The sequence below is a fragment of the Ovis canadensis genome, chromosome 26 (assembly GCF_042477335.2).
Source record: "Ovis canadensis isolate MfBH-ARS-UI-01 breed Bighorn chromosome 26, ARS-UI_OviCan_v2, whole genome shotgun sequence".
Taxonomy (NCBI): Eukaryota; Metazoa; Chordata; class Mammalia; order Artiodactyla; family Bovidae; genus Ovis; species Ovis canadensis.
In genome coordinates, this window is record NC_091270.1 from 16,272,322 (window position 1) to 16,299,406 (window position 27,085).

General features: G+C 52.9%; 1 protein-coding gene across 1 annotated transcript; it reads right to left on the bottom strand.

Moving 5' to 3' along the window:
* Positions 1–5,495: 5,495 nt before the first annotated feature.
* LOC138430794 (double homeobox protein 4C-like) lies at positions 5,496–9,272 on the bottom strand. Its single transcript, XM_069572818.1, has 5 exons — positions 9,239–9,272; positions 8,082–8,236; positions 7,967–8,045; positions 7,024–7,178; positions 5,496–6,614 (listed from the first exon to the last, which is right to left on the bottom strand). Exons 1-5 carry the CDS (start codon positions 9,270–9,272, stop codon positions 5,496–5,498), a joined length of 1,542 nt encoding a protein of 513 aa, XP_069428919.1.
* Between the last annotated feature and the right edge of the window lie 17,813 nt (positions 9,273–27,085).

A 27,085-nucleotide genomic window follows, 5' to 3' on the forward strand; every position in this document is an offset into this window, starting at 1 on the left:
CCGCCAGAGGGGGTGCCAGACCCTCCCCCTCTTATCAGAGAATTATCTCTGCTGGTGGATGGCCACAGGAAGCCCAGAAAAACCAAGGGTTAGGGGGGTTTGGAGGTGGTCGGTGTGGGGAAGGGGAGGAAACAGGGCTAACTGGTGCTGCCTCCCCCATCAGTGTCCCAGTTGGGGCATGATGACCCCAGTCGGCATAGGCAGTCAGCACTGGGTCCCCCTTTGCAGACCCTCCCCAGCCCCCATCAGGAACTTTAGGCTCCAGCTGCCCAGGCCAAGGGGCATGCTTCAGGGCACTTGTGGGCAAGACTGGAGGAGAAAAGAGACACAAAGGGACATGCATGTGTGCGGAGTGTGTGCGTTTGCTTGCACATGCAAGCATTCATGATGGATCCAGGGACCCAATCCCTCTATGGCTATATTCCTTAGAGCCCTGCCCTGGCTGCAGAGCCACCTGTGGTGTTTCAGTTATGTGGGACTCTCCCTTCCCTCCACACCGTCTAGGGTATCTGTGTTGTGACCATTCCATGGGCCATAACGTCCTCTCCTCTCTGTGTGTTCTTTCTTTTGTAGGAAACTCGGCCAGAGAGGCCCGGAGAAAGAGGACAGTCATACTCTCCTTCTCAAACAAGGTACCTTGTGCAAACCTTCATGAGGGATCTCTTCCAGGGGATTACCACCAGGAAAGAACTGGCTCGTCATATGGGAATCCCAGAAACTCGAATCCAGGTAAGCCCATGGGCACAGGACGTGGCCCAGGAGTCAGGAGGGTTCAGCCCAGCCGAGCATTTCGAGCTGGATACACGTAGACTTGGGCTCAGGCTGGAGCTGGGGCTTGGGCTGAGGGGCTGAAAGTCGCTGGGCTGAGTGGAGGGTTTGAGGCCGCTTGTGGCCATGTGGGCACTCCTCTTTTCAAAGGGTCAAGGGATTCATTTGCAGAAAACAGCCCTGCAGGAGCCACACTGGGCCTGACAGACCAGAGGCCGGGCAGCCAGGAGGGTTTTCGAATGGGCACCACAGAGGCACCAGCACGGTGAACTGGACAATCACGAATTTTAATGTGCCTGTCTGCCTTTTGCTCCTCTAGATATGGTTTCAAAACTGAAGAGCTCAGAACCCACGGCAGAGATAAAGCGGGCATGGCAATGGCTGGGCCCAAGGGCCAGGGAGAACAGCAGCCACGACTACTCCTGCTCCAGAGGACCAAAGGGCCCCACCCGCTGTTCAGAGCTCCTCTCCCCATAATCAACCCTCCCCGCCACAGGAGAGCATTCGACAATTGGGCGAGGCCAAATTGAGACCCAGGGACCCAGGGGTGAGGAATTAAAAAACTTGGTCAGAGAGGGGAGGGAGATGCAGTGGGCAGGGCGCAGGGATTGAGAGGCAAAAGAGGTGGCGCCTAGGCCCATGCCTCTGCTCACGCCTGAACCAATGCACTCTTCCGGCCACTGATCAGCGGAGGAGGCACAAATTGTCCGCCGCCAGATGCGGGGGAATTCCGGAAAACCAGGATGGTTAATAGCCTAGGATGCGTGCAATGACCTTTTCCCCCAGCGCGTGTGGGTGGGAGCAGTCGCTCCAGAGAAAGGCTACTCCAGTTTCCCTGGGGATATATAGCGAGCACTTCCTTCAAACTTCAACCGCACCATGCCCCACCAACGCCCCCCCTCCCGCTTACTAAGCTGGGTAAAAGCGCCCTATGGCCACGGGCATCGTTTTCGAAAAGGAAAACCTCATCTCCCCTTCTCACCCCTGCCCAATCCTACCCCACCATGCACCCTGGAGGTGCAGCGTTCTTGGGTCAGGAGGGCTGGGTTGAAGAGGGCGGCTGGAGCCAAGGAGAGCCTGGCTGTGAGTGGTGGTCCTGCCAGGCACAGTTGGCGATGCCGCCCTGGACCTGCAGCTGCAGCAGTGCAGTGGAAGGCCCTGCCGAGGGATCAAGCAGCTCGGGTGAGGCTCACTGCACTTCCCCTCCCACCCTAAGTGAGAAGTGAAATGGGGTAAGGCCCCTGGCAGAGATGGGAGCTGCACCCTGGTCATCAGCACCAGGCTTCCTCAGCATGAAGACTTTTCTCAAGCACCCAAACTGTCCAGGGACAAGGAAAGGTGTGTGGACGGCCGACGAGCTGCTGTGTCTGCCCCTAGGCGTTTTCTCCTCACATCCCCCCTCTCGAGAAGAAAACGCTTTCCTGCACGGGGCGAACCAGTCGGCTGATCCTGGAGGACAGCGAGGCCAGGGGAAAGAAGCCAGTCCCCGGAGGACAGTGCCTCCAGTGGGGCTCGTTCCTCTGATGTATGCCTCCTCATTCAGGCCGGGATGGGCCCTTTGCTGGGATGTGGGGTGGGGGCGGGGGGACGGCCGGCAGGTGGCAGAAGGATGAGGCTGAGTCCAGCCAGCCTGGCGTCTCCTGGGGGCATGGCCTTGAGCTTGGCCTGGCGGTGCTTGGGGCTTCCCTGATAGCTCAGTTGGTAAAGGATCTGCCTGCAATGCAGGAGACCACGGTTCGATGCCTGCGTTGGGAAGATCCGCTGCCCAAGGGAGTAAGCTACGATCTGGCCTGCAGAACTGGTGGACGGGGTCGCAGAGCATCGGACAGGAATGTGTGTGCATGCATGCGTGCGTGCGTGCCTGGCCAGGCGTGTGCGAAGCAGAGCGGGGAATAGAACTTCTGCCCTGGCAGGATCAGTGGGGCGGGATGCAGTGTCTCGAGGGTGGGTGGCTCGAATGCTGTCTTTCCTCCTCTTGGGATCAGTTACTGGCCCACCGGAGGGGAAGGGGCGGCAGGCGGGGAGGGGGCGGAAAAGAATCCTGTGGAGCGAGTGGCCTTTCACGGCCACAGCATGTGCCACAGAACCCCAAGGTCCACGTTGGGCTGGGTGGGCCGCTCGCAGCTTTGGTTTGAGGCCCTGCCACGCAGCAGAGAGGATCAGCCCCCCGGGCTCGGGGCCATCAGCCATGCACAGAGGCCTCACTGCCCGGGAATTCCCCTAGGCCCCTTTGAAGTTGCCGCCCACAACCCCTTTCCCAGCCTGCCTTGCCTCCTGAAACTCTCTGGGCTTTCCCGCCTTTCCACATTCCACACATACCTTGGCCTCAGTTGCCTCCGCCAGCTCCTCCCAGGCATTCCCAGGCACTGGAGGCTCTCCCTAGTGCCTCCGGCTGGATCCCTCGCTTCCCTCGCCTGCATGTCCCGTGTCCCTCCTCAACTCCTCCGGGCCCTCGTGGCGTCCTTTCCCTAGAGCAGTCCCAGTCCACCGCCCCCAGGCCTTTGAGTTGCCAGGAGCTCAAGTCTACTGCCAGAGCCCTGACGGGCCAGCGTCTCCAATGGCAGCTCACACCATTTAGGGCTTTTCCAGGTGGGGACAGATGCCCACACGGCCCAGCCCAGCCTGCACCCCAAGTGCCCTAGAGAGCCCCGGGAAAGGAGACAGTGTACGCCCTCCTCTCAGGAAGGAGGGTCCACTAAACCAAGGAAGGCAGCAAGCACATTCTGGACAGAACGAAGCCCTGACCTGTGCCAGCAATGGGACATGGAAAGAGTGTGTGCTTTCCCAAAGAGACAGAGGGCAGAGAGAAGAAGGTGGAGGAAATCAGGAGGCAGGAGCAGAAAAAGAAGGAAGAGGCTGCGTGAAGCAACGTGGGGGACGGACGATGAGAGGCACTTGTCCTTTCACTCTGAACAGGTCCCAGGGAATCGCAAAGAAACCAAGGAACCACAGGGCCACCTGCACAGCCATTGGTAGCAATGGATTCTTTGGCCAGCCAGGTTTCTAACCCCAACCACGGGGTTTCATGGGAGAACAGTCAGGGGTCTGTATGTACTTCAAAACGGCCGGGTCGACGAATTCCGGATCGGGTTTGCAAGTCAATAATGTCTGTATTCTTAGCTCTTGGTGGATGCCTAGATGTCTCCTGGTTGGTTGAGGGCCCCGGTGTCCCAGCACCACCCATCAGGAGCACCGTGGTCATTCTGTGGCGACCCAAGGGTTGGTGAGTGAGTGGGTGCCCCCGCTAGGCTGCACCCATGCACCCTCCTTCTCTTTCTGTTAAGACACATGGTTCCTTTGAGCTCGACCAGGCTGGCTTAAGATGCTGAGAGACGACGTGAGAGAGGAAGGGCCGGACGGCCGGCTGAGGGCTTCAGCGGGGAGGGGGTGCTGGCAACAATGAGCCCTCCTATCCCTGCCCCCGCTGGAGGTGCGGGAGAATCTAGGGGGCTGACCCGAGGCCAGCAGCGATGTGGAGCCCGTGCGCCTGGAGCTGGGAGGCAGCAGGCGGCGGGAGGGGCCCGGGGAGGTCGGCGTCCTCTGCAGCGGTGCTGGCGAGCCTGCCCGGGGCTCCTTCTTCCTGGGACCCGGGCGCGCAATGACCCCTTGGTCTGGCAGAATGGCGCAGGGCTGCTGAGATCTGGTGAGACAGGGTTCCCCTCCTGCGCGCCAGGGCGCGACAGTAGCAAGAGGAAGGGCAAGGGTGTGAGCAGCCAGGCCGCATCGCGGGAGGGCCGCTGTGGCGGGGAGGTGTTCCACACTGACCGGCACCCTGGTGAGACCGGCAAGACCCAGGCACCAGTGGCCAGGGTCTGGCGGGAAGAAACCTTCAGCGGGAGGGGCGGGCACACCCTGGCTACACCCCAGTGGGAAGTTAAATGAGCACGGGAGCACAGGACAAGAGGCCAGAGTCCTTGCTGGGGAAAGAGCAAAGGGAAGGGAGTCAAGCCATGAGAAAGCGGTTGTGCGGGTAGGTCCCTCCTGCTGGCTCTGAGGCTCTGACCTCCGGACACCTGCCCACAGCAGGCACCTTGAAACCGAGGGCAACGTGTCCGTGAGGCAGCATTTTAGGGATACCTGCAGGGGTCTCCTGGGGGCTTGACTCTGAGTCCCAGGCCCGGGCTCCGCCCCCCTCCTCTCCCCCGACCCCTGCTCCTTCCCACTGTACCCCAACTCTCCCTGCCTCCTGCCCTCCCTCTCTCTCCCTCTCTCCCTTCACCCCCACTCTCTCCCTTTGCCCCGAACCACTCCCACCACCCACTTGCCCCCTCCCACCTTGCATCTCCCAACCTTTCCACCTTTTCACTCCCCCTGTCTCCCGCTCCCCCTCCCTCTGCTGCTCCTGGCAGAGGGAAGGAGTTCTCCTGGGTGGACTGCTGCCAGGACTGGACCAGAAGACAGAAGAGCCAGACCCAAAGCACCCGGGCAGGGCACGGGGGTTTCCCTCTTGAGTCCACAGAATGTTCCCTCTGAGGCAGCCTCTCGGTCACTGCCATGCAGGGATTACTTGAGCCTTCAGATAAGGGTGTCCCCTGTTTGGGGGTGGGGCCCAGCTTCCCAAAGGTCCAGCTCTCGGCTTTGTCCCCAGAGTTGTTGGTAGACATCCCGGTGGGATTCTCTCCTCTTCCCACACACAAAACCTCCCCCCACCCCTGCTTCCCAGAGCATCCCAGGCAAGGAGACCTAAACGTGGATGGGGGAGAAGGTGCCCCTCCCTTCCTCTCTCTCTAAGCCCCAGGGCCTGGGGAGCCTGGCAGCATGTCGAGGAGGGCCTGGTAATCCTCCTCACTGAGGGGTGCTTCCAGGGTGGCCTCAACTCCCTCGTCCCCCACAGGGGCCCCCGGAGGAGACCAGGGCATGTCCTGGGTGGCCGTGGCAGCCAGGATTTCCTCTAGGAGGCTGGGTGACTCAGGAAAGGCTGGGTGGGCCCCTGCAATGACAGGAGAGGACCCAGGAAAAGGACCCGGTGAGCCCGGGATGCCCGGGGCAGCCTGGAGCGCGTCTTGGAGGCTTGGTGCGCCTGGGAGGGTGAGGTGTGCCCATTCACTGGCGCAGGGCCCCAGGGAAGGCCCCGGCATGGTGCGGATGCTGGTGGCAGCCAAGATTTCCTCTAAGAGGCTGGGTGTGCCAGCGAGAGCTGGTTGTTGTGCTGCAACTACAGAGGCCCCTGGGGAAGGCCCCGGAGAGGCGGGGACCCCTGTGGCCGCCAAGAGCTCGTCTAGGAGGCTGGGTGCGCCTGGGAGGGCAGGGTCCACCCCCTGGTGGTCTGTAGCAGCCCCAGGGGAAGGCCCCAGCAAGGCCAGGACGCCCACGGCCGCCAAGAGCTCGTCGAGGAGGCTCCTCGAGCTTGGAAGGCTGCGGGGCTGGGGCTGTGGCTCTAGCGGAGGGGCCGTGCCTTCACCGTAGGGTGATCCCGGCCAGCGCGGGATGTGTGCCTCCAGCTGTCCAGGCGGCAGGATGGCCCCTTGCCCAGGCTCCCCGAGGGCCATGACGGCAGGGGAGCGCGCGGCCCAGGGAATTGCTACCTGGGGAGGAGGCGGTGGCTTCCCACTTGGCTGGAGAGCCACTAGGCTGGGCTTGACCATGAAGATCATCAACGGCTGGGCCACACAGACCCCAGAGGCAGTCCCGGGCACCCAGAAGGCGGGGGCCCCAAACGGAGCAGCTGTGGCCGCCAAGGGTGGCATGCTCTCCTGTGGTGGGGAGGGGCCAAGGGGAGGAGAGGTGCTCTGGACAGCGGGTGGGGCCCTTCGGTCCTCTGGAGCAGGAGTAGTCGTGGCTGCTGCACCGCTGGGCCTGCTCAGGCTCTGCTGGGGGTGCCGAGCTCTTCGGTTTTGAAACCATATCTAGGGGAGCAAAAGGCAGACAGGCACATCAGAAGTTGTGACCGTCCAGATCACCGTGCTGGCACCTCCGCGGCGCCCATTCAACAGCCCGTCTGGCCGCCCGGCCTCTGGTCTGTCAGGCCCAGGGCGGCTCCTGCAGGGCCGTTTTCTGCAAATGAATCCCTTGGCCCTGGGAGACGAGGGGGTGCCCGCACGGCCACAAGCGGCCCCAAACCCTCCACTCAGCCTGCCGGCTTTCAGCCTCCTCCCCCCATGCCGCAGCCCCAGCCCCAGCACCAGCCCCATCACCAGCCCTTAGCCGCAGCCCCAGCCCCAGCCCCAGCCCCAGCCTACGTGTATCCAGCTCCAAAGGCTCGGCAGGGCTCAACCCTCCTGACTCCTGGGCCCTTGCGCTGGTGGGAGGACTTACCTGGATTCGAGGTTCTGGGATTCCTGTCTGACAAGCCAGTTCTTCCCTGGCGGCAATCCCCGGGAAGCTATCCCTCATGAAGGCTTGCACAAGGATCCTTGTTTGGGAAGGAGAGATGACTGTCCTCTTTCTCCGGGCCTCTCGGGCCAAGTCTCCTACCAAAGAGAGAATACACCGAGAGGAGAGGACATTATGGCCCGTGGAACGGTCTCAGCACAGATACCCTAGACGGTGGGCAGGGGAGGGGAGAGTCCCACACACCTGAATCACCACAAGTGGCTCTGCACCTAGGGCAGGGCTCTAAGGAATACAGCCACAGATGGATCCGGAGCCTGCATCCATTGTGGATGCGTGCGTGCGTGGGTGCGTGTGCACCCTCCGCACCCATGCGTGTTCCTGTGTGTCTCTTTCCTCCTCTGCCCTTGCCGCTGAGTGCCCTGAAGCATGCCCCTCGGCCAAGGTTGCTTGGGCAGCCGGAGCCTTAACTTCCCGACGGGGGCTGGGGAGGGGGTGCCAAGGGGGACCCAGTGCTGCCCCCCCACGCCGACTGGGGGCATCGAGCCCCGATCTGGGACACTGACGGGGGGGGGCAGCAACTGGATAGCCCTGTTTCCTCCTCTTCCCCAAGCCGCCACCCCACCCCCACCCCCCTCCGCCCCCCGCCCCCCCCCAGCCGCCGCCCCCTTGGTTTTCCTGGGCCTCCCGTGGCCATCCACCAGCAGAGAGAATTCTCTGGCGAGAGGGGGGGTTCAGGACCCCTCCTGGGGGACTTGCTTTCCCGAGAACGCTGGCTAAATTACCTGGAGAGGAAGACTGAGGTCGAGGCGGGGACAATGGTGGCGTGGGCGTGGACGTTGGCCCTGCTTCCCCTTCTTGGTGTGCATATTCAGACGGTGATCGGCTCTGCTTTAACCATCTTCTTCCGTTGGTTTTGGAACCAGACCTGGGGCAAACAGAGAGAATTCCTTCTCAGGAGAAAGGCCGCCAGATGCTTTCAGCTGACTCGGATCGGCATGGAGGGCCTGAAAGGGAGAACGGGGGCAGAGACGGGGGCCTACCTGAACTCTGCTTTCAGCAATGCCAAGCTCCCGGGCCAGCCATTCTCTGGTCGCTATCCCAGGGTAGGGGTTCTGTTGAAAGATCGCTTGCAGGGCGTCCTTCTGTCTCAGCCTCAGAAGGAGCCGCCTCCTTCTAGATCCTGTGGCGACAGGCCCTGTACAAGAAGAGAAGGAAGGGCAAAGTCTCAGAGCACATGGGGGAGGACTGGACGGCGGAGCCCAAGCGTGCTCCCCTGTGCCTGAGCAAAGCCGGGAGCCCGGGACGGGTGTGCATTTGGAAGTCACTTGGCTACACCCCGACAGCCAGGCTGAGAGGCAAGGGTGGTGGGGACATCCCCCACCCCCACCCCATGCCGGCATGCAAGGAACACCAGTAAGCAGAAAGGAAACCAGACCCAGCCCCAAAACAAAGGCGGCAAGAAATCCCACCCACCCACCGAAGACCACAACACCACCAGGGTCCACTGCCGCATGTTTCCACCCGTCTGGGGGGGATGCCAGGGAGACGTCTCAATGGGGCTGCTCCAAGATTTCCCTCCATGACGATGCCAGTGGGAGGGAGCCTGGCTTCCCGGGGCTGACACGAGCAGAGGCCGTGTTTGCCATCACTAGGGGGAAAGGAAAGGAAAGGAAAGGAAAGGAAAGGAAAGGAAAGGAAAGGAAAGGAAAGGAAAGGAAAGGAAAGGAAAGGAAAGGAAAGGGAAGGAAGCCAAAGTGAAGCCCAAACTCCATAACGCCTGACGGAAGGCAGAAGACACTAGGCCCCTGTGCAGAGAAAGCCACTGAAGGCGGGAAAGCCACAGAGCTCCCCGACTCCCATTCCCACAGGAAGATGTGAGGATAAAGGGCCTCATCCCAGCATAGCACCCGCTCTCACCACCCCCCGCCCCCGCCCCCCACAGCGCGCCCTCTGACACAACACCGTCTTCCCAGAAAAGAGAATGGAGAAGCCATGTGTGTGCCAAAGGAGCAAGACGAAAGAACGATGACCCCCTCCCTTTGGGCACACCTGACGCCTGGGAACCGCGGGCCCAGCTGATGGGTCCCTGCCATTCTCGGGCGGGGGGCCGTCGACACGTTGGCCGAGAACCCTTGCCCGGGCCACCCGCAAATCCCCTGAGACCTGATCCGACCCCAGAGACAGAGGGCAAACGTACCGCTTGAGGTGCTGTAGGAGCCAGACGAAGCCATGATGGGAGAGGCACACGGGCGCGCTGCAGACTGCTGGCCGAGTGGGCGAGGACCCAGCAGCTCAGGACTCTGGAGAGTGGGAGGCGGCTCCTCCCCCATTGATGTCAATAGGATTTGGGTGCGTAGATGGAGAGGGCCGCCCCTGGCCTCTTTCCAAGCGTTGACCCTGGACGGAGTCCCGTGGAGTGAATGGGCTTTTCCCGGGCACGGCCCGTGCCCCAGACAGCCAAGGTCCCCGTCGGGGTGGGCGGGCAGTTCGGGGGATTTGGTTTGAGACCCTCCCATGCAGCAGGGGGTTGCATCAACCCCGGGTGGATCACTCATGGGCCCTCAGCAGTGCCAAGGGAGCTCACTGCCCGGGATCACCCCAGGTCCCTTTGAAGTGGCCGCCCACGCCCCCTTTCCCAGCCTGCCTTGCCTTCAAACCATTCGGGTTTCCCGCCTTTTCACATTCGACAGGTCCCTGGGCCTCCATTGCCCCCCGCAGGCTCCTCTAAGGCATTCCGGGACGCCGGATGCTCTCTCCAGGGCCTCCACCTAGATCCCTCGTTGTCCTTGCCTCCTTTTCCCCCGGCAGCCCGGGAAATTTTTCCTGATGAAGCACGGAAAGGATCCCTCATATCGAGCTAAAGGCGGAAACGGGGCTCCTCTTGATGTGGGCGGGACCCGTGTTCTTCCTCTGGAGTGGAGACGGGTATGTCGGGGAACTTCTTGATTTGCAGCACGGATGTGAAGGACCCTTTCGAAGTTCAAGTGGGAAGGTGTGATTCGCCTCGAGGGACCTCATCCGAAATGGGCCTCAACTCTCCTGGAGGGGAGAACCTCCTGGATTTTCTCAAGTTGCCGCAGGTGCCTCTCAAGTTATGATGGGGAACTCAGGGACCCACTCTTGTGGCCTCAGGAAAGGCAAGTCTCCATGCGAGTTGCTAGCGGGCCTCTCGGGATTGCTCTCCAGGCGATGCCGGGGGCTCAGACCTTGTGTGTTGTCCTGGACGGAACCAGAGTATTCCGCTCCAGTGCTGACCAGGATCTTAGGGTACTTCTGGAGTCTCCACAGGGGAGTCAGTCCGCATCTCGAGTGGGGGCATGCACATGCGCTGCCCTCCCGAGCTGTAGCAGCCGTGTCACACTTTGCATCCCACTGATATAGGGATCTCTGGCTTTCACTCGAGGCTTTCCCACGAGGCTTTACAAAGGGCTGTCCCATGTGCCACCGTGGTGTGAGTCGATCCTCGGCGAGAAAGTGGAGGCAGTGCAGCGAAAACAGGTTCCTCTGGATTGGACTGAGATATCTGGGGGACTCTTGGAATGGTGGCACTACCCTGGAGTTCCCCTCGTCTTTCCTGTTCAGAGCGCCTCCTCTTGAGGTATGACGGGAAGGCTGGGAATTCTTTCCCAAGGAAGCAGGGAAAGGATCTCTCATCTCGAGGTACTATGCGAAAATGGGGCTCCTCTGAATGTAGGCGTGAGCCTCATTCTTCCTCTCGATTGGAGACGGGGGTGTCGGGGAACTTCTTGAGTTGCAGCAAGGGTGTGAAGGACCCTTTCAAAGTTCAAGAGGGAAGGTGATGGCCGTCATTTCGCCTGGAGGGGAGAATCTCCTGGATTATCTCGAGTTGGGGCAGAGGCCTCTCCAGTTACGACGAGGACCTCAGGGACCCGCTCTGGTGACCTCAGGAAAGCCTAGTCTCCATGCGAGTTGCTAGGGGGCCTCTGGGGATTCCTCCCCAGTCGATGCTGGGGGCCTAAGACCTTGTGGGGAGTCAGGGCCTGAATCTGAGGATTCCTCTCCAGTGCTAACATGGATCTGGGGGTGCTTCTGGAGACTCCACAGGAGAGTCAGTCCTTGTCTCGTGTGGGGGCAGGCACATCCGCTTTCCTCCGTAGCTGTAGCAGCAGTGTCACACTTCCCGTCGCGTGGGTCTAGGGTTCTGTGGCCTTCCCTCGAGGCATTCCCAAGAGGCTTTCCCACAGGCTGTCCCACGTGCCACCGTGGTGTGAGTCGCTCCTCGGCGAGAAAGTCGAGGCAGTGCAAGGAAAAGAGGTTCCTCTGGAATGGACAGAGACATTTGGGGGACTCTTGAAATGGTGGCACGACACCGGAGTTCCTCTCGTCTTTCCTGTTGAGAGTGCCTCCTCTTGAGATTCGAATGGAATGCCGGGAACTCTTTCCCTACGAAGCAGGGAAAGGATCCCTCATCTTGAGCTACAAGGCAGAAACGGGGCTCCCCCTGATGTGGGCAGGACCCTCGTTCTTCCTCTCGAATGAAGACCGGGATATAGGGGTCCTTCTTGAGTTGCAGCAAGGGTGTCAAGGACTCTTTCGAAGTTCAAGAGGGAAGGTGTGATCAGCCTCAAGACGCCTCAGTGGAAATGGGCCTCATCTCGCCTGGAAAGGAGAACCTTCTGGATTTTCTCTAGTGTTCGCAGCTGCCTGTCAAGTTATGACGGGGACTTCAGGGACCCCCCACTTGGGGCCTCAGGAAAGGCCAGTCTCCATGCGACTTGCTAGGGTGCCTCTCAGGATTGCTCTCCATTCGATGCCGGGGCCTGAGACCTTGTGTAGAGTCGGGGCCAGAAACTGAGGATTCCTCTCGAGTGATGACATGGATCTGGTGGTACTTCTGGATTCTCCACAGGGGAATCAGTCCTCCTTTCGAGTGGGGACATGCACTTCCTCTTTCCACTCGACCTGTAGCAGCAGTGTCACACTTCCCGTCTCCTTCATATAGGGATCTGTGGCTTTCCCTTAAGGCTTTCCCAAGAGGCTTTCCCACAGGGTTATCCCACGTGCCACCATGGTGTGAGTCGATCCTCGGCGTGAAAGTCGAGGCAGTGCAGGGAAAACAGGTTCCTCTGGAATGGACTGAGACATTTGGGGGACTATTGGAATGGTGGCACTACCCTGGAGTTTCTCTCGTCTTTACTGTTGAGAGCGCCACCTCTTGAGATGCGAGAGGAACACCGGGAGTTCTTTCTTGACGAAGCAGGGAAAGGATCCCTCATCTCGAAAAACGAGTTGGCAACGGAGCTCCTCTTGAGGCGGGCGGCCACCTCGTTTTTCCTCTCTAGTGGAGACGGGTATGGCGCAGAACTTCTTGAGTTGCAGCAAGGCTGTGAGGGACCCTTTCCAAGTTCAAGTGGGAAGGTGTGATTAGCCTCGTGATGCCTCAGTGGAAATGGGCCTCATCTCGGCTGGAGGGGAGAACCTCCTGGATTTTCTCGAGTTGCAGCAGGTGCCTCTCAAGTTACGATGGGGACCTCAGGAACCTGCTCTGGTGGCCTCAGGAAAGGCCAGTCTCCATGCGAGTTGATAGGGGGCCTCTCGGGATTGCTCTCCAGTCCATGCCAGGGCCTAAGACCTTGTGTGGAGTCGGGGCAGCAACCTGAGGATTCTTCTCCAGTGCTGACGTGGATCTTGGGGTACTTCTGAAATCTCCACAGGGAATTCAGTCCTCGTCTCGAGTGGAGGCATGCACGTCTGCTTTCCTCCCGAGCTGTAGCAGCAGTGTCACGCTACCCATCTTGTTGATGTCTGGATCTTTGGCTTTCCCTCTAGGCTTTCCCATGAGGCTTTCCAAAAGGGCTGCTACACGTGCCACTGTCGTGTTAGTCGATCCTCGGCGTGAAAGATGAGGCAGTGGAGGGAAAAGATGTTCCTCTGGAATGGACTGAGACATTTGGAGGACGATTGGAATGGTGGCCTCACCCCGGAGTTCCTCTCGTCTATACTGTTGAGAGTACCTACTCTTGAGATGCAACAGGATCACCGGGAATTCATTCCTGAAGAAGCAGGGAAAGGATCCCTCATCTCGAGCTAAGAGATGGAAACGGGGCTCCTCTTGATGTTGGCAGGACCCTCGTTCTTCCTCTCTAGTGGAGTCTGGCATGTCAGGGAACTTCATGAGGTGCAGCAAGGGTGTGAAGGACGCTTTAGAAGTTCAAGAGGGAAGGTGTGATTAGCCTCTAGATGCCTCAGTGGAAATAGGCCTCATCTCGCCTGGAGGGGAGAACCTCCTGGATTTTCTCGAGTTGAGGCAGGTGCCACTCGAGTTACTACGGGGACCTCAGAGACCCGCTCTTGTGGCCTCAGAAATGGCCAGTCTCCAAGTGAGTTGTTAAGGGGCCTCTCAGGATTCCTCTTCAGTCAATGCCAGGGCCCTAGACCTTGTGTGAATTCAGGGCTGGAACCTGAGGATTCCTCTCCAGTGCTGAAATGGATCTTGGGTACTTCTGGAGTCTCCACAGGGGAGTCAGTCCTCGTCTCGAGTGGGGGCATGCACGTCCGCTTTCCTCCCGACCTTTAGCAACAGTGTCACATTTCATATAGGGATCTGTGGCTTTCCCTCGAGGCTTTCCCACGAGGCTTTCCCACAGGGCTGTCCCACGTGCCACCGTGGTGTGAGTCGATCCTCGGCGGGAAAGTCGAGGCAGTGCAGGGAAAACAGGTTCCTCTGGAATGGACTGAGACAGTGGGGGACTATTGGAATGGTGGCACGACCCTGGAGTTCCTCTCGTCTTTCCTCTTGAGAGCGCCTCCTCTTGAGATGCAACGGGAATCCTGGGAATTCTTGCCCGATGTAGCAGGGAAAGGATCCCTCATCTCGAGCTGCAAGGAGGAAACGGGGCTCCTCTGGAGGTGGGCAGGACCCTCGTTCTTCCTCTCGAGTGGAAACGGGTGTGTCAGGGAACTTCTTGAATTGCAGCAAGGGTGTGAAGGACCCTTTCGAAGTTCAAGAGGGAAGGTGTGATTAGTCTTGAGACTCTCAGCAGAAATGGGCCTCATGTTGCCTGGAGGGGAGAACCTCCTGGATTTTCTAGAGCTGCGGCAGGTGCCTCTCGACATAGGACGGGGACCTCAGGGACACGCTCTGGTGGCCTCAGGAAAGGCCAGTATCCATGCGAGTTGCTAGGGGGCCTCTCGGGATTCCTTTACAGTCAATGCCGGTGCCTAAGACTTTGTGTGGAGTCGGGGCCGGAATATGAGGATTACTCTCCAGTGCTGACATGGATCTGGGGGTGCTTCTGGAGTCTTCACAGGGGAGTCAGTCCGCGTCTCGAGTAGGGTCATGCACGTCCGCTTTCCTCCCGAGCTGTAGCAGCAGTGTCACGTTTCCCGTCACGTGGATCTAGGGCTCTGTGGCTTTCCCTTGAGGCTTTCCCACGAGGCTTTCCCACAGTTTTGTCCCACGTGCCACCGTGGTGTGAGTCGATCCTCGGCTTGAAAGTCGAGGCAGTGCATCGAAAACAGGTTCCTCTGAAATGGACGGAGACATTTGGGGAACTCTTGGAATGGTAGCACGACCCTGGAGTTCCTCTCGCCTTTCCTGTTGAGAGCACCTCCTCTTGAGATGGGAAGAGAATGCCGGAAGCAGGGAAAGGATCCCTCATTTCGAGCTACTAGGTGGAAACCTGTCCCCTCTGGATGTGGGCGGGACCCTCGTTCTTCCTCTCGAGTGGAGAAGGGTATGTCAATGAACTTCTTGAGTTGCAGCAAAAGTGTCAAAGAACCTTTTGAAGTTCAAGAGGGAAGGTGTGATTAGCCTCTAGTCGCCTCAGTTGAAATGGGCGTCATTTCGCCTGGAGGGGAGAATCTCCTGGATTATCTCGAGTTGGGGCAGAGGCCTCTCCAGTTATGACAGGGACCTCAGGGACCCGCTCTGGTGACCTTAGGAAAGCCTAGTCTCCATGCGAGTTGCTAGGGGTCCTCTGGGGATTCCTCCCCAGTCGCCACTGGGGGCCTAAGACCTTGTGGGGAGTTGGGGCCTGAACCTGAGGATTCCCCTCCAGTGTTGACATGGATGTGGGGGTGCTTCTGGAGTTGCCACAGGAGAGTCAGTCCGCGTCTCGAGTGGGGGCATGCACGTCCGCTTTCCTCCATAGCTGTAGCATCAGTGTCACACTTCCCGTCGCATGGATCTAGGGTTCTGTGGCCTTCCCTCCAGGCATTCCCAAGAGACGTTCCCACAGAGTTGTCCCACATGCCACCGTGGTGTGAGTTGATCCTTGGCGGGAAAGTCGAGGCAGTGCAGGGAAAAGAGGTTCCTCTGGAATGGACTGAGACATTTGTGGGACTCTTGGAATGGTGGCACGAACCTGGAGTTGCTCGAGTCTTTCCTGTTAAGAGCACCTCCTCTTGAGATGCGACAGGAACGCCGGGAAAGCTTTCCCTACGAAGCAGGGAAAGGATCCCTCATCTCAGCGGAGGATGGTGAAACAGGGCTCCTCTTGTTTTGTGGTGGGAACCTCGGTGTTCCTCTCGAGTGGAGACAGGTATGTCAGGGAACTTCTTGAGTTGCCGCAAGGGTGTGAAGAACCCTTCGGGCTTCAGGAGGGAAGGTGGGATTTCCCTGGAGACGAGGGAGCGGAAAAGGGCATCATCTCGCCTAGGGGGAGAACCTCGTGGATTTTCTCGAGTTCTGGCAGGTTTCTCTCGAGTTATGACGGGGACCTCAGGGACCCGCTCGTGTGTCCCCAGAAAAGGCCAGTCTCCATGCGAGTTGCGAGGGGCCTTTCGGGATTCCACTCCAGTCGGTGCCAGGCCATAAGTCCTCATCGGGAACTGAGGCTGGAACCTGAGGTATCCCCTCCAGTGCTGGCATGGACCTTGGGGTTCCTATGGAATCTCCACAGGGGAGTCAGGCCTCATCTCATGTGAAGACATGCATGTCTGCATTCCTCCCGAGCTGTAGCAGTAGTGTCAGGCTTCCCTTCGCGTTGATACAGGGATCTGTGGCTTTCCCTCAAGGCTTTCCCACGAGGCTTTCCCACAGGGCTGTCCCACGTGCCACCGTGGTGTGAGTCGATCCTCGGCGTGAAAGTCGAGGCAGTGCAGGGAAATCAGGTTCCTCTGGAGTGGACTGAGACATTTGGGTGTCTTTTGGAATGGTGGCACGAACCCTGGTGTTCTTCTCGACAATTCTACTGAAAGGGCCTCCTCTTGAGATGCGACGGGAACACTGGGAATCCTTTCCCGAATAAGCAGGGAAAGGAACCCTCATCTCGAGCTCGGAGGCAGAAGCGGGGCCCCTCTTGATTTTGGCAGAACCCTAGGTATTCCTCTCGAGTGGAGACCGGTGTGTTGGGGAATGTCTTCAGTTGCAGCAAGGGTGTGAAAGACCCTTTCGAAGTTCAGAAGGGAAGATGTGAGATCCCTCGAGACGCCTCTGTGGAAAAGGGCTTCATCTCACCTGGAGGGGAGAACCTCCTGGATATTCTCGAGTTGAGGCAGTTTTCTCTCATGTTACAACGGAGACCTCGCCGCTTCTGTGGCCTCTGGAAAGGCCAGTCTCCATGTGAGTTATGACCGGCCTCTCGGGATTCGTCTCCAGTCAGTTCCAGGTCCTAAGGCCTCATCTAGAATCGAGGCTGGAACCTGAGGTTTCCTCTCCAATGCTGACTTGGATCTTAGGGTTCCTCTAGAGTCTCCACAGGGGAATCTGGCCTCGTCTTGAGTGGAGACATGCACGTCCGATTTCCTCCTGAGCTGAAGCAGCAGTGTCAGTCTTCCCGGCGTGTTGACACAGCGATCTGTATATTTCCCTTGAGGCTATACCACACGGCTGTCACACCTGCCACCGCGGTGTGAGTCAATACTAGGGGAGAGTCGAGCCAGTGCAGGGAAATCAGGTTCCTCTGGAGTTTACTGAGATATATGGGGGTCTTTTGGAATGGTGACATCACCCCTGGATTTCCTGTCGACTTTGCTGTTGAGAGCGACTCCCCTTGAGATGAGACGTGAATGCCGGGAAACCTTTCCCAGCGAAACAGGGAAAGGAACCCTCATGTCGAGTGGAGGAGGAGGAATTGGGGCTCCTCTTGAGTTGGGGCGGGACCCTCGGTGTTCCTCTCGAGTGGAGACGGGTATATTGGGGAACGTCTTGAATTGCTGCAAGGGTGTGAAGGACCCTTTGGAGGGTCAAGAGGGAAGATGTGACTTCCCTCGAGACGCCGCAGCGGAAAGGATCTCATCTCGCCAGGAGGGAAGAACCTCCTGGTTTTCCTCGAGTTGCAGCAGGTTCCTCTCGAGTTACGATGGGGACCTCAGGGACCCTCTCATGTGGCCTCAGGAAAGGCCAGTATCCATGCGAGTTGTGAGGGGCCTATCGGGATTCCTCTCCAGTCGGTACTGGTCCTAAGTCCTCGTCTGGATCCGAGGCCAGAACCTGAGGTTTCCTCTCCTGTGCTGACATGGATCTTAGGGTTCCTCTGGAGTCTCCACAGGGGAGTCAGGTCTCGTCTCAAGTAGAGACATGCACGTCCGCTGTCCTCCCGAACTGTAGCAGCATTTTCATGCTTCCCGTCGAGTTGACCCAGGGATCTGTGGCTTTCCCTCGAGGTTTTCCTACAGGGCTGTCACTCGTGCAACCGTGGTGTGAGTTGATACTCGGTGTGACAGTCGAGGCAGTGCATTGAAATCAAGTTCCTCTGGAGTGGACTGAGACATTTGGGGGTCTTTTTGAATGGTGGCACGACCCCTGGAATTCCTCTCAACTACATGTTTAGAGTGCCTCCTCTTGTGATGCGACGGGAACGCCGGGAATACTTCCCCGACGACGCTGGGAAAGGAACCCTCATCTCGAGCGGAGGAGGGGGAAACAGGGCTCCTCTTGAGTTGTGGTGGGACCTTGGGTGTTCCTCTCGAGTGGAGATGATTATGTCGGGGAACTTCTTGAGTTGCTACAAGGGTGTGAAAGACCCTTTCAAGGTTCAAGAGGGAAGGTGTTATTTCTCTCGAGAGGCTGCAGTGGAAAAGTGTCTCATCTCGCCTGGAGGGAAGAACCTCCTTGATTTTCTCGGGTTGTGGCAGGTTCCTCTCGAGTTACGACTGGGAGATCAGGGACCCACTCTTGTGACCTTTACAAAGGCCAGTCTCCATGCGAGTTGTGAGGGGCCTCTTGTGATTCCTCTCCAGTCGGTGCCAGGTCCTAAATCCTCATCTGGAGCCGAGGCCAGAACCTGAGGTTTCCTCTGCAGTGCTGACATGGATCTTGTGTTTTCTCTGGAGTCTCCACAGGGGAGTCAGGCCTCGTCTTGAGTGGAGACATGCATGTGAGCTTTCCTTCCAAGCTGTAGCAGCAGTTTCAGGCTTGCCGTCGAGAGTTGACACAGGGATCTGTGGCTTTCCCTCGATGTTTTCACACAGGGCTGTCTCACGTGCCACCATGTTGTGATTCGATACTTGGGGTGACAGTTGAGGCAGTGCAGGGAATCGGGTTCCTCTGGAGTGGACTGAGATATTTGGGGGTCTTTTGGAATGGTGGCACGACCCCTGGAATTCCTCTCGACTTTCCTGTTGAGAGCACCTCCTCTTGAGGTGTGACAGGAACGCCGGAAATCCTTTCCGGACAAAGCAGGGAAAGGAACTCTCATCTCAAGCGGAGGATGGGGAATCGGGGCTCCTCTTTGCCGGAGTCAGCCCTGGTGGATCCAGGTAATTCGAAGCCGGGAAGAAGTTGGTGAGGAAAACTTATTTGTTCATTAATGTAGAAATACAAGATTAGATTAGGGAGAAATAGTGTAGTAGGAAAAATAAGTGGAGAAAGAAGGCTGAATAACTGGGCTTATGGGGAAGGCCAATAAATTTCCAGACAAGGAGTTCGCACCCTCTACGTTGGGCCACCCGCGCCCACTTGAATGTCTAAGGGTGCCCTGCCTTAGCCTCCCTTTCACGCGGGTCTTAAAAGCCACGGCAAGTAAGTAGACTTAGTGAGCCGCCCCCCTGAAATTAGAGTAAAGAGGAGACACGGGGGAAACAGTCCAGCAACTGGCTCTGTCCTCTATTGTTCAGAAGGCCTTTGTACTTTTGATAAACATGGAGATCAATGAGTAACACAAAGTTATGCAGCGTTAGCAGCCCAGACTCTTATCAAAACCAGGCTTTTCTCTCTGCATACCTGGTTGTATACACAAGTCTTAGGTAATTTACATCATCTTCTGGCCAAAAGGGCCAATTAACATTTTACAGCCTTATTTTGGTTAAGGGTTTGTCAACCAGAAGTCTTATTTGTGTTGATCTTCCCAAAGTCTGGTGCCATTCTCAGAAAGCTCTAAATAAATTTACATTCTTACATAGCAAGGACACAAGAGGGGAGCAGTGATATATAACAAAGAGAAATGTAATTAACTCAAAAGTCTAGTGTTGCTAACATCAAAACTATGATATGTCTTTTTCCATATCCCGTTTACTTTGATTAACATCCTCCCAGGTGCCTAAAAAATAAAGAATATGGAGGCCTGGCAGCAGTCATTGAGTCAACAGTGAAAACTCTCTACCAATATAATTTTTAACTCTTTAGAAAAGGCTCTGTATCTTCAAGATGATTTTAAGCTTTGTGCCTCTTGCAGTTGGGGGGCTGTAAGCAATTCACACGCTGTAAGAGGTCCGGGGGGACCTGTTAGGCAAGCTAGAGAGTCATCAGAGGGGGTTTAACTGAAACATCCCTTTCAAATGCAGAAGGCTAAAGCCCTGATTTGACTTTTTCCAGTGAATATTAGAAGAGTGGAAAAGCGGGCAGATTCTTACTTTTGGGGGGTGGTGGATGCTCGGGAAATTCCAGGGGAAAACCTTAGGTCTGATTAGTCTTGCCATCAGAGCTCTGCCACATGATCTTTTCATGGTTGGAATTCCTCACTCTGGCTCCTGGCATCTCCCCCTTTGTTATTTTATTTATTTATTTATTTATTCATTCATTCATTTATTTATTTATTTTTAAACTCAGGTGCAGTTCAGTCGTGAGATTTGAATGCTCTGCCGAGGAATCCTGACAATACATGGAAGAATGATTATGAGGAGCAAGATTTAGATAGAGCAAACTAAAAACAGTAGACAGCATGGTCTTTCCAGAAATGAAGTTAGATAAAGTTTGGAAAAAGTCATTGGCTTCTCCTGCAGCAGTAAAATCTAACGAGGAGTGTTCCAAGGTCTGAATCTGATTATGAAGTTTCCCTAAGTCTAAGCTAATATCTGAGCTGTTCCAAACACCTAAAACTTGATTTCTTAACATATTAAGCATTTACTCTTGTTGAGTTAATGATTGCTGCCTTAGTAACAATAACAATAACAGTTACAGTTGTTGTAACACAGCAAGACCATAATTACCATATCAATAAGTTGTCACAGTTACGGGACGGGACATTTTTAAAACCACAAAAGAGCAGACATTATTTTGATGAGTTAAACAAGATGAAAGCATACATGGTTCACAAGACAGTACATTAGGTTCATTTGTACGTTAAGTTTTCTGGGAATCATTGGTGAAAAGAAAAACATAAGGAGAGGATAAACAAGCTAAAATAGAGTAAATAGAGTCATTTTCTGGTCGGAGTTTGCGCTGCAACATCTGTCAGTTCCATCGGGATCTTGATGTTTTTCTTGCCTCTCCTGCTGGCGGGAGTGGTGGCCCTCGCCCCGCCCTCTGCTGAACCACGGTGGCCAAGCTACAGGAAAATTTGAGCAAATAGTATACAGTTTCCATATCTCTCCTTTCCCCATCAACCCTCTATCCCATAGGTTTGCAGATGCTGGCGCTGCTACGGGGCTGAGAGTGCAGCGCACTGGGTTCCATCAGTCAGTCAGGCTGGCCCCGCCCGTGGCTTTCGGTGCGCGGCTGTTTCCTGCAGCGGCAGTGGCGGCGGCAGCAGAGGAGTTCCCTTTTTGTTTTTTGTGGTGAATCAGCTGTCTGGGGGACTGCGACATGGTGAATCAGCCTGTCTGGGATCCAAATTGGTGAATCTGCATCCTGTGGAAAAAATACAAACACTTCCTCAACCGGCAGTTAATTTTGGGTCGGGATCTTTTTATTTATTTATTTATTTTATGGAGAGGAGGTCTTTTCACTTTACCAGTGGTTTTACATTTTATTGCTCTGGATGAATCAGCATTTAACTTATTACAAAGAGAACATGTAAAATCTGATGGGGAAAACTATACTGAAATTCTCCTTTCTTAATTTTAAATTAACAAAGCATGTGAAGGTAAATGATCCAAGATTTGACCACAATAATTTCCTATAGCAATCTGCCAATCATCATCAAACATTTAAAAAGCATCAAGTTGTTCTCTGTTATATGAAATTATGATTTTTGATGGCTCTTTACTAAACAATTTAATAAATCAGTATACTTGAATTAACCTTTATAATCAATATGTTAATTAATATATATATATTGCAGCAATACAACATGCACACAGCCAATACCAACCAACACAAACTAATGCATTGTAATAACACACATCACATACACACAGTATAATTATACAGTATATATAACATGTGTTATCAGAGCATGCCAATCTTTACCAATTAATATCAGCCACATACATACTATATTACTGCAATATACATATATATAATATAATTATACAGTATATATTCAATATGTATATATAGTATACATCTTAATTTATATATGAATTAATTAAGTATAGATCTATAAATAGAATTAGGTATAACCCCCCTTTTTTTTTCCTTTTGCACTGTGTAATTCCATCATTTTCTGCACATCAGTGCTTTACCAACACTACAACCATAAAGAAAACAATCTCAAGTACTGTATTTTTTAGTTTGGGGAGATCACAATCTACAGACTCATTTACTTATATAAGATTAACCCATTCAACTTACTGCAGTTTTTAAATGCACATAAAATATTGAAATTGATGCAATTAAACAAAATCTTCAGGATATTATTTTTTTTTGCAAGTTTAATTACCGGTCCCCAAGATCACCAATGGTTATGGCTCAATTTAAATATGCCAATTTATCAACCTTTTATATCCTTAAAGATAACATAACATGTGAAAATTACAATTTCTTATCAAAAAGTTTTAGGGTTTTGCTCTCCCTCCTCTTCTCACCTTAAGACATTTCAAATAAACTAAAAATAACCACATCTCACCTGCAACATTCTTTAGCAATCATTTGATGTATAAAACTTTAACTATGCCCCCAGTTATTTTAAGACACAAAAATGGCTGCCTACCAATCTGTCTTGTCACAAGTTAGAAATACTACATTTAAGAATTAACATGAGGGTTTCAAGTTTCTTTTAGTTTAGACATTTATACCTTGGTGCTTGTAACATTTGTATTTGTATAACGCATGTTTGTGTTCCTTATAAGTAATCCTTAAAAACACTAGTAATTTAAAACTCTAGTAGGTATACCTTTATTATATTTTATTTATGCCCATACCCAATCAGGCAAACTGTAATTAGGCAAATATATTTATATTATGTATTTTATCATATATGAAGTATTGTTAATTGTATTGCCTATTGATAACTAAGAAATTGAGAAATCCCTTTTCCAAGCAACTCCTATTTGAAACAGCACGTCCCTCCCTCATAGGGTAAAGGGGAGCGAAGGAACTACATAGAGTTAGGAAAGTTTCACAGGCATCCTCACACCACCAATCTACATTTTCGTACTTTTAACTACTGTGGGGGCTTGAGGGCAAATGAAACAAAATTTGACCCCTGAAATCTATCAGAGCAACTTGCCAAATCATCACTATTCTGTAAAAGACTTGTAGTTGATCCTTATTGAATGGAATTACTGTATTTGTTACTTCTTTTCCAAAAAGTTCCACACTTATTTTTCTTCTTTTTAGAATTAATTGTGCCACCAAGTTGGGATAAGATAAAACTAATTTTATTGGGGTCACTGGTAGATGGAACCAATGGGCCTTCTTGTCACAAGCATCCTGTTTTGTGGCAAGAATAATTTAATCTCATCTTTTGACAATATTAATCTTAATTAACTGATCATTTAAAGCCTAATTCACTTTAACAAAAGCCAACTCTGTCTCACTAATTAACTTTTTCCTAGAACTGGGATTAGGATTGTTTTGTAAGCAATCAAGCAAAAGGCTTTAAATCTGCAGTTCAGTTCATTTCAGTTCAGTGGCTCAGTCGTGTCCGACTCTTTCAGTTTTAAATGTGGGCATATCCAATTAATATCCCCTAATAATTTCTGGAAATCAATTAAAGTTAGTAAACAATCTCTCTGCAGCTTTAAAGGGACACTATCAGTTTTAAAACTTTTGGCAGATCTAAATACAAGAAGCAAGTAAAGAGCTGTTACACAATATTTTTATAAGCTTTTCCAATGATCTTTCTATAACCCAAATCTGGTCTATAGCCTTTTAGATGACAAGTAACCATCTAGTCTTTGCTTGAATACTTCCAGGAAAGGGGAACTCACTACTCACCAAGGTTTTAAACTCTCTCTTACCCTTTTCCTCTACAGCATTCCCATCCTGCATACCACTGTCTCTAATTCCACCAACTCCTTTTCAGTAGTATATGTTGGCCAGGAGCTGGGCTAGTCTTTCAGAGCAATGTAAGAAATGTCCTGTCTATTGTCTAACAGCCATGGCATTTTATATCCTTGAATAAAAAATCTTTTAAAGGCCTAGAAGCTGTAATTTTCTGCACCCAAAAAGCTAAATCTAAATCCTCTGGGGCTCTTAGCTTGAGAAGTCAAGGTTTTTCTGTCTGATAATAAGGTAAAAGCAAAAGCTGTGCTTTTTTATCTTTATTAATTTGCACAGTTTTAGCAAGTGGCGAGATCAAAATTTTTATTTTTATTTTTACTTTATTTTACTTACAATACTGTATTGGTTTTGCCATACATTGACATGAATCCACCACGGGTGTACATGGTGGGTTAAAAACTTTAATTTTTCCAGTATAGTCAGAATCTACTACACCAGGCACCACCAAAATTCCTTGAAAAGAAAGTAAGCTACACCCTAACACAAGTCTTACAATGTCCTCAGGCAGGGGGCTAGCCACTCCATTCGGAATCTAAGCAACAGGCACATCAGGGGTTAATATTGTTGCCATAGTGGAGCTGAGGTCTAGTCCTGAACTGCTGCTGCTGCTGCTGCTAAGTCCTGAGGTTAATTGGCATGGCTTTTTGTCTCTGTTTAGCAGGACATTGCCAACAAAATTGCCCCATTTGGCCACAAGAGAAACATTTTGTATTTGTAAAATCCTTATTATGATTATTTTTCTTTCCTTCTCTCTCTTTTGTTTTCCTTTCTCTCTCTTTCTCTTTTTTTTCCCCTCAGATGAGGCCCCTCATGAGGGGATTTTATGCAAGGAGCAGGCTCTGTTTTAAAAGCTCTTTTGCTCAAAAATATTCTCCCTATTCTTTTCAACCATAAGCAATGTTCTGGGAGGCTTTGGATGCAAAGTGGGGAGTTCTTAAGCCCTGGGGAGGCGAAGCAGATGTTGCAGTGGTTGCCTTAAATAAGATAAATTTTTTAAAGGTTTTGTTTGTGTAAAGTGGGCGGGGGCTCTCCAGGGCGCTCAGCCGCTGCGTCCTGTAAGCACTCTCCTTCCTTGGGAGGAAGAATAGTCTCCCTCATTTTCTTTGCCAATGGCAGAAAACATGATCTGTGTAGAAGGTGGAGACCCACTACCAACCACTGCTATAGCCTCTCCCATAGTCTATCTAACAGCCTCATGACGGGGGTCCAGAACATTTCTAATCATATTCTACAGAGAAAAAGCATTAACAGGAACTTTTTCTGACTCATGCAAAGTATAATAAGTTTTTAGCTGTTTCCCTAGCTTCACCCAAGTATTTAAATCCCTGTTCTGGAAATCAACGACATTGCTCTTGTAACACTAGCCTCTTTAACTTTAATTTCTCTTTTGTTTAACAGTTACAAAATTACTTCTATAAAGAGTTGTCGTTCTTTTGACTCATTGTTACCCGTGTCAGAAAATTAAGATTTATAGAAAAGCCTGCCTTGACAGAGGTTTTACCTTGGTCAAGGGGCGTTTTCTTTTCAACCCTGAGATAGCAGGTTTCTTTCAACCTCTAGAAAGCAGGTTTGTTTCCAGTCTTAGAAAGCAGGTTTGTTTCCACCCTTAAACTGGGTTTCTTTCAACTCTTCAACTGGGTTTCTTTCAACCCAAAACTTCCCACCCCTCTTTCCATTACTTATCTTATGCAGGGGGGTCCGTGACACCCTGAGTGGGGTCATAGCCATCCCGAAAACTACACACTGGGGGAGACCTACCTTCGAATGGCCTGTTCCGGGCACCACTTGCCAGGGTCCAGCCCCGGTGGATCCAGGGAATTCGAAGCAGAGACAGCGTCAGCGAGGAAAACTTATTTATTAATTAATATAGAAATATAAGATTAGATTAGGGAGAAATAGTGTAGTAGGAAAATTACGTGGAGAAAGACGGCTGAATAACTGGGCTTACAGAGAAGGACAATAAATTTCCAGACAAGGAGCTTGCACCATCTACATTGGGCCACCAGCGCCCACTTGAATATCTAAGGGTGCCCCTCCTTAGGCTCCCATTCGCGCGGGTCTTAAGAGCCAGGGCAAGTAAGTAGACTTGGTGAGCCGCCCCGCTCCAGATTGGAATTCTGCCTGAAATTAGAGTAAAGAGGAGACACGGGGTAAACCAGTCCAGTGACTGGCTCTGTCCTCTATTGTTCAGAAGGCCTTTTATACTTTTGTTAAAACATGGAGATCAATGAGTAACACAAAGTTATGCAGCGTTAGCAGCCCAGACTCTTATCAAAACCAGGCTTTTCTCTCTGCATACCTGGTTGTATACACAAGTCTTAGGTAATTTACATCATCTTCTGGCCAAAAGGGCCAATTAACATTTTACAGCCTTATTTTGGTTAAGGGTTTGTCAACCAGAAGTCTTATTTGTGTTGATCTTCCCAAAGTCTGGTGCCATTCTCAGAAAGCAGTAATTAAAGTTACATTCTTACATAGCAAGGACACAAGAGGGGTGCAGCAATATATAACAAAGAGAAAATAATTAACTCAAAAGTCTAGTGTTGCTAACATCAAAACTATGATATATCTTTTTCCATATCCCATTTACATTGATTAACATCCTCCCAGGTGCCTAAAAAATAAAGAATATGGAGGCCTGGCAGCAGTCATTGAGTCAACAGTGAAAATCCTCTACCAATATAATTTTTAACTCTTTAGAAAAGGCTCTGTATCTTCAAGATGATTTTAAGCTTTGTGCCTCTTGCAGTTGGGGGGCTGTAAGCAATTCACAAGCTGTAAGAGGTCCGGGGGGACCTGTTAGGCAAGCTAGAGAGTTATCAGAGGGGGTTTAACTGAAACATCCCTTTCAAATGCAGAAGGCTAAAGCCCTGATTTGACTTTTTCCAGTGAATATAAGAAGATTGGAAAAGCGGGCAGATGCTTATTTTCTGGGGGGGGGGGGGGGTGGACGCTCAGGAAATGCCAGCGGAAAAACCTGAGGTCTGATTAGTCTTGCCATCAGAGATCTGCTGCATGACCTTGTCAGGGGTGGAATTCCTCATGCTGGCTCTCGGCAACTCTTGAGTTTGGCGGGACCCTCAATGTTCCTCTCGAGTGGAGATGGGTATGTTGGGGAATTTCTTGAGTTGCAGCAAGGGTGTGAAGGACCCTTTCGAGGTTCAACAGGAAAGGTGTGATTTCCCTCAAGACACCACAGCGGAAAAGGGCCTCATCTTGCCTGGAGGGGAGAACCTCCTGGATTTTCTCGAGTTGTGGCAGGTTCCACTCAAGCTACGACGGGGACCTCAGGGACCCACTCGTGTGGCCTCAGGAAAGGCCAGTCTCCATGGGAGTTGTGAGGGGCCTCTCGGAATTCCTCTCCAGTCGGTGCTGGATCCTAAGTACACCTCTGGAGCTGAGGCAGGAACCTGAGATTTCCTCTCCAGTGCTCACATGGATCTTGGAGTTCCTCTGGAGACTCCACAGGGGAATCAGGCCTCATTTCGAGTGGAGACGTGCACGTTCGCTTTCCTCCTGAGCTGTAGCAGCAGT

Bases quoted from the DNA above. Each gene is read 5' to 3' on its own strand.
- LOC138430794 (XM_069572818.1), bottom strand. From the start codon at position 9,272: ATGGCTTCGTCTGGCTCCTACAGCACCTCAAGCG. The intron at 8,237-9,238 runs GTACGTTTGCCC...CTTCTTGTACAG, and splicing joins CTCCTACAGCACCTCAAGCG to GGCCTGTCGCCACAGGATCT. The intron at 8,046-8,081 runs GTAGGCCCCCGT...TCTCCCTTTCAG, and splicing joins TTGCTGAAAGCAGAGTTCAG to GCCCTCCATGCCGATCCGAG.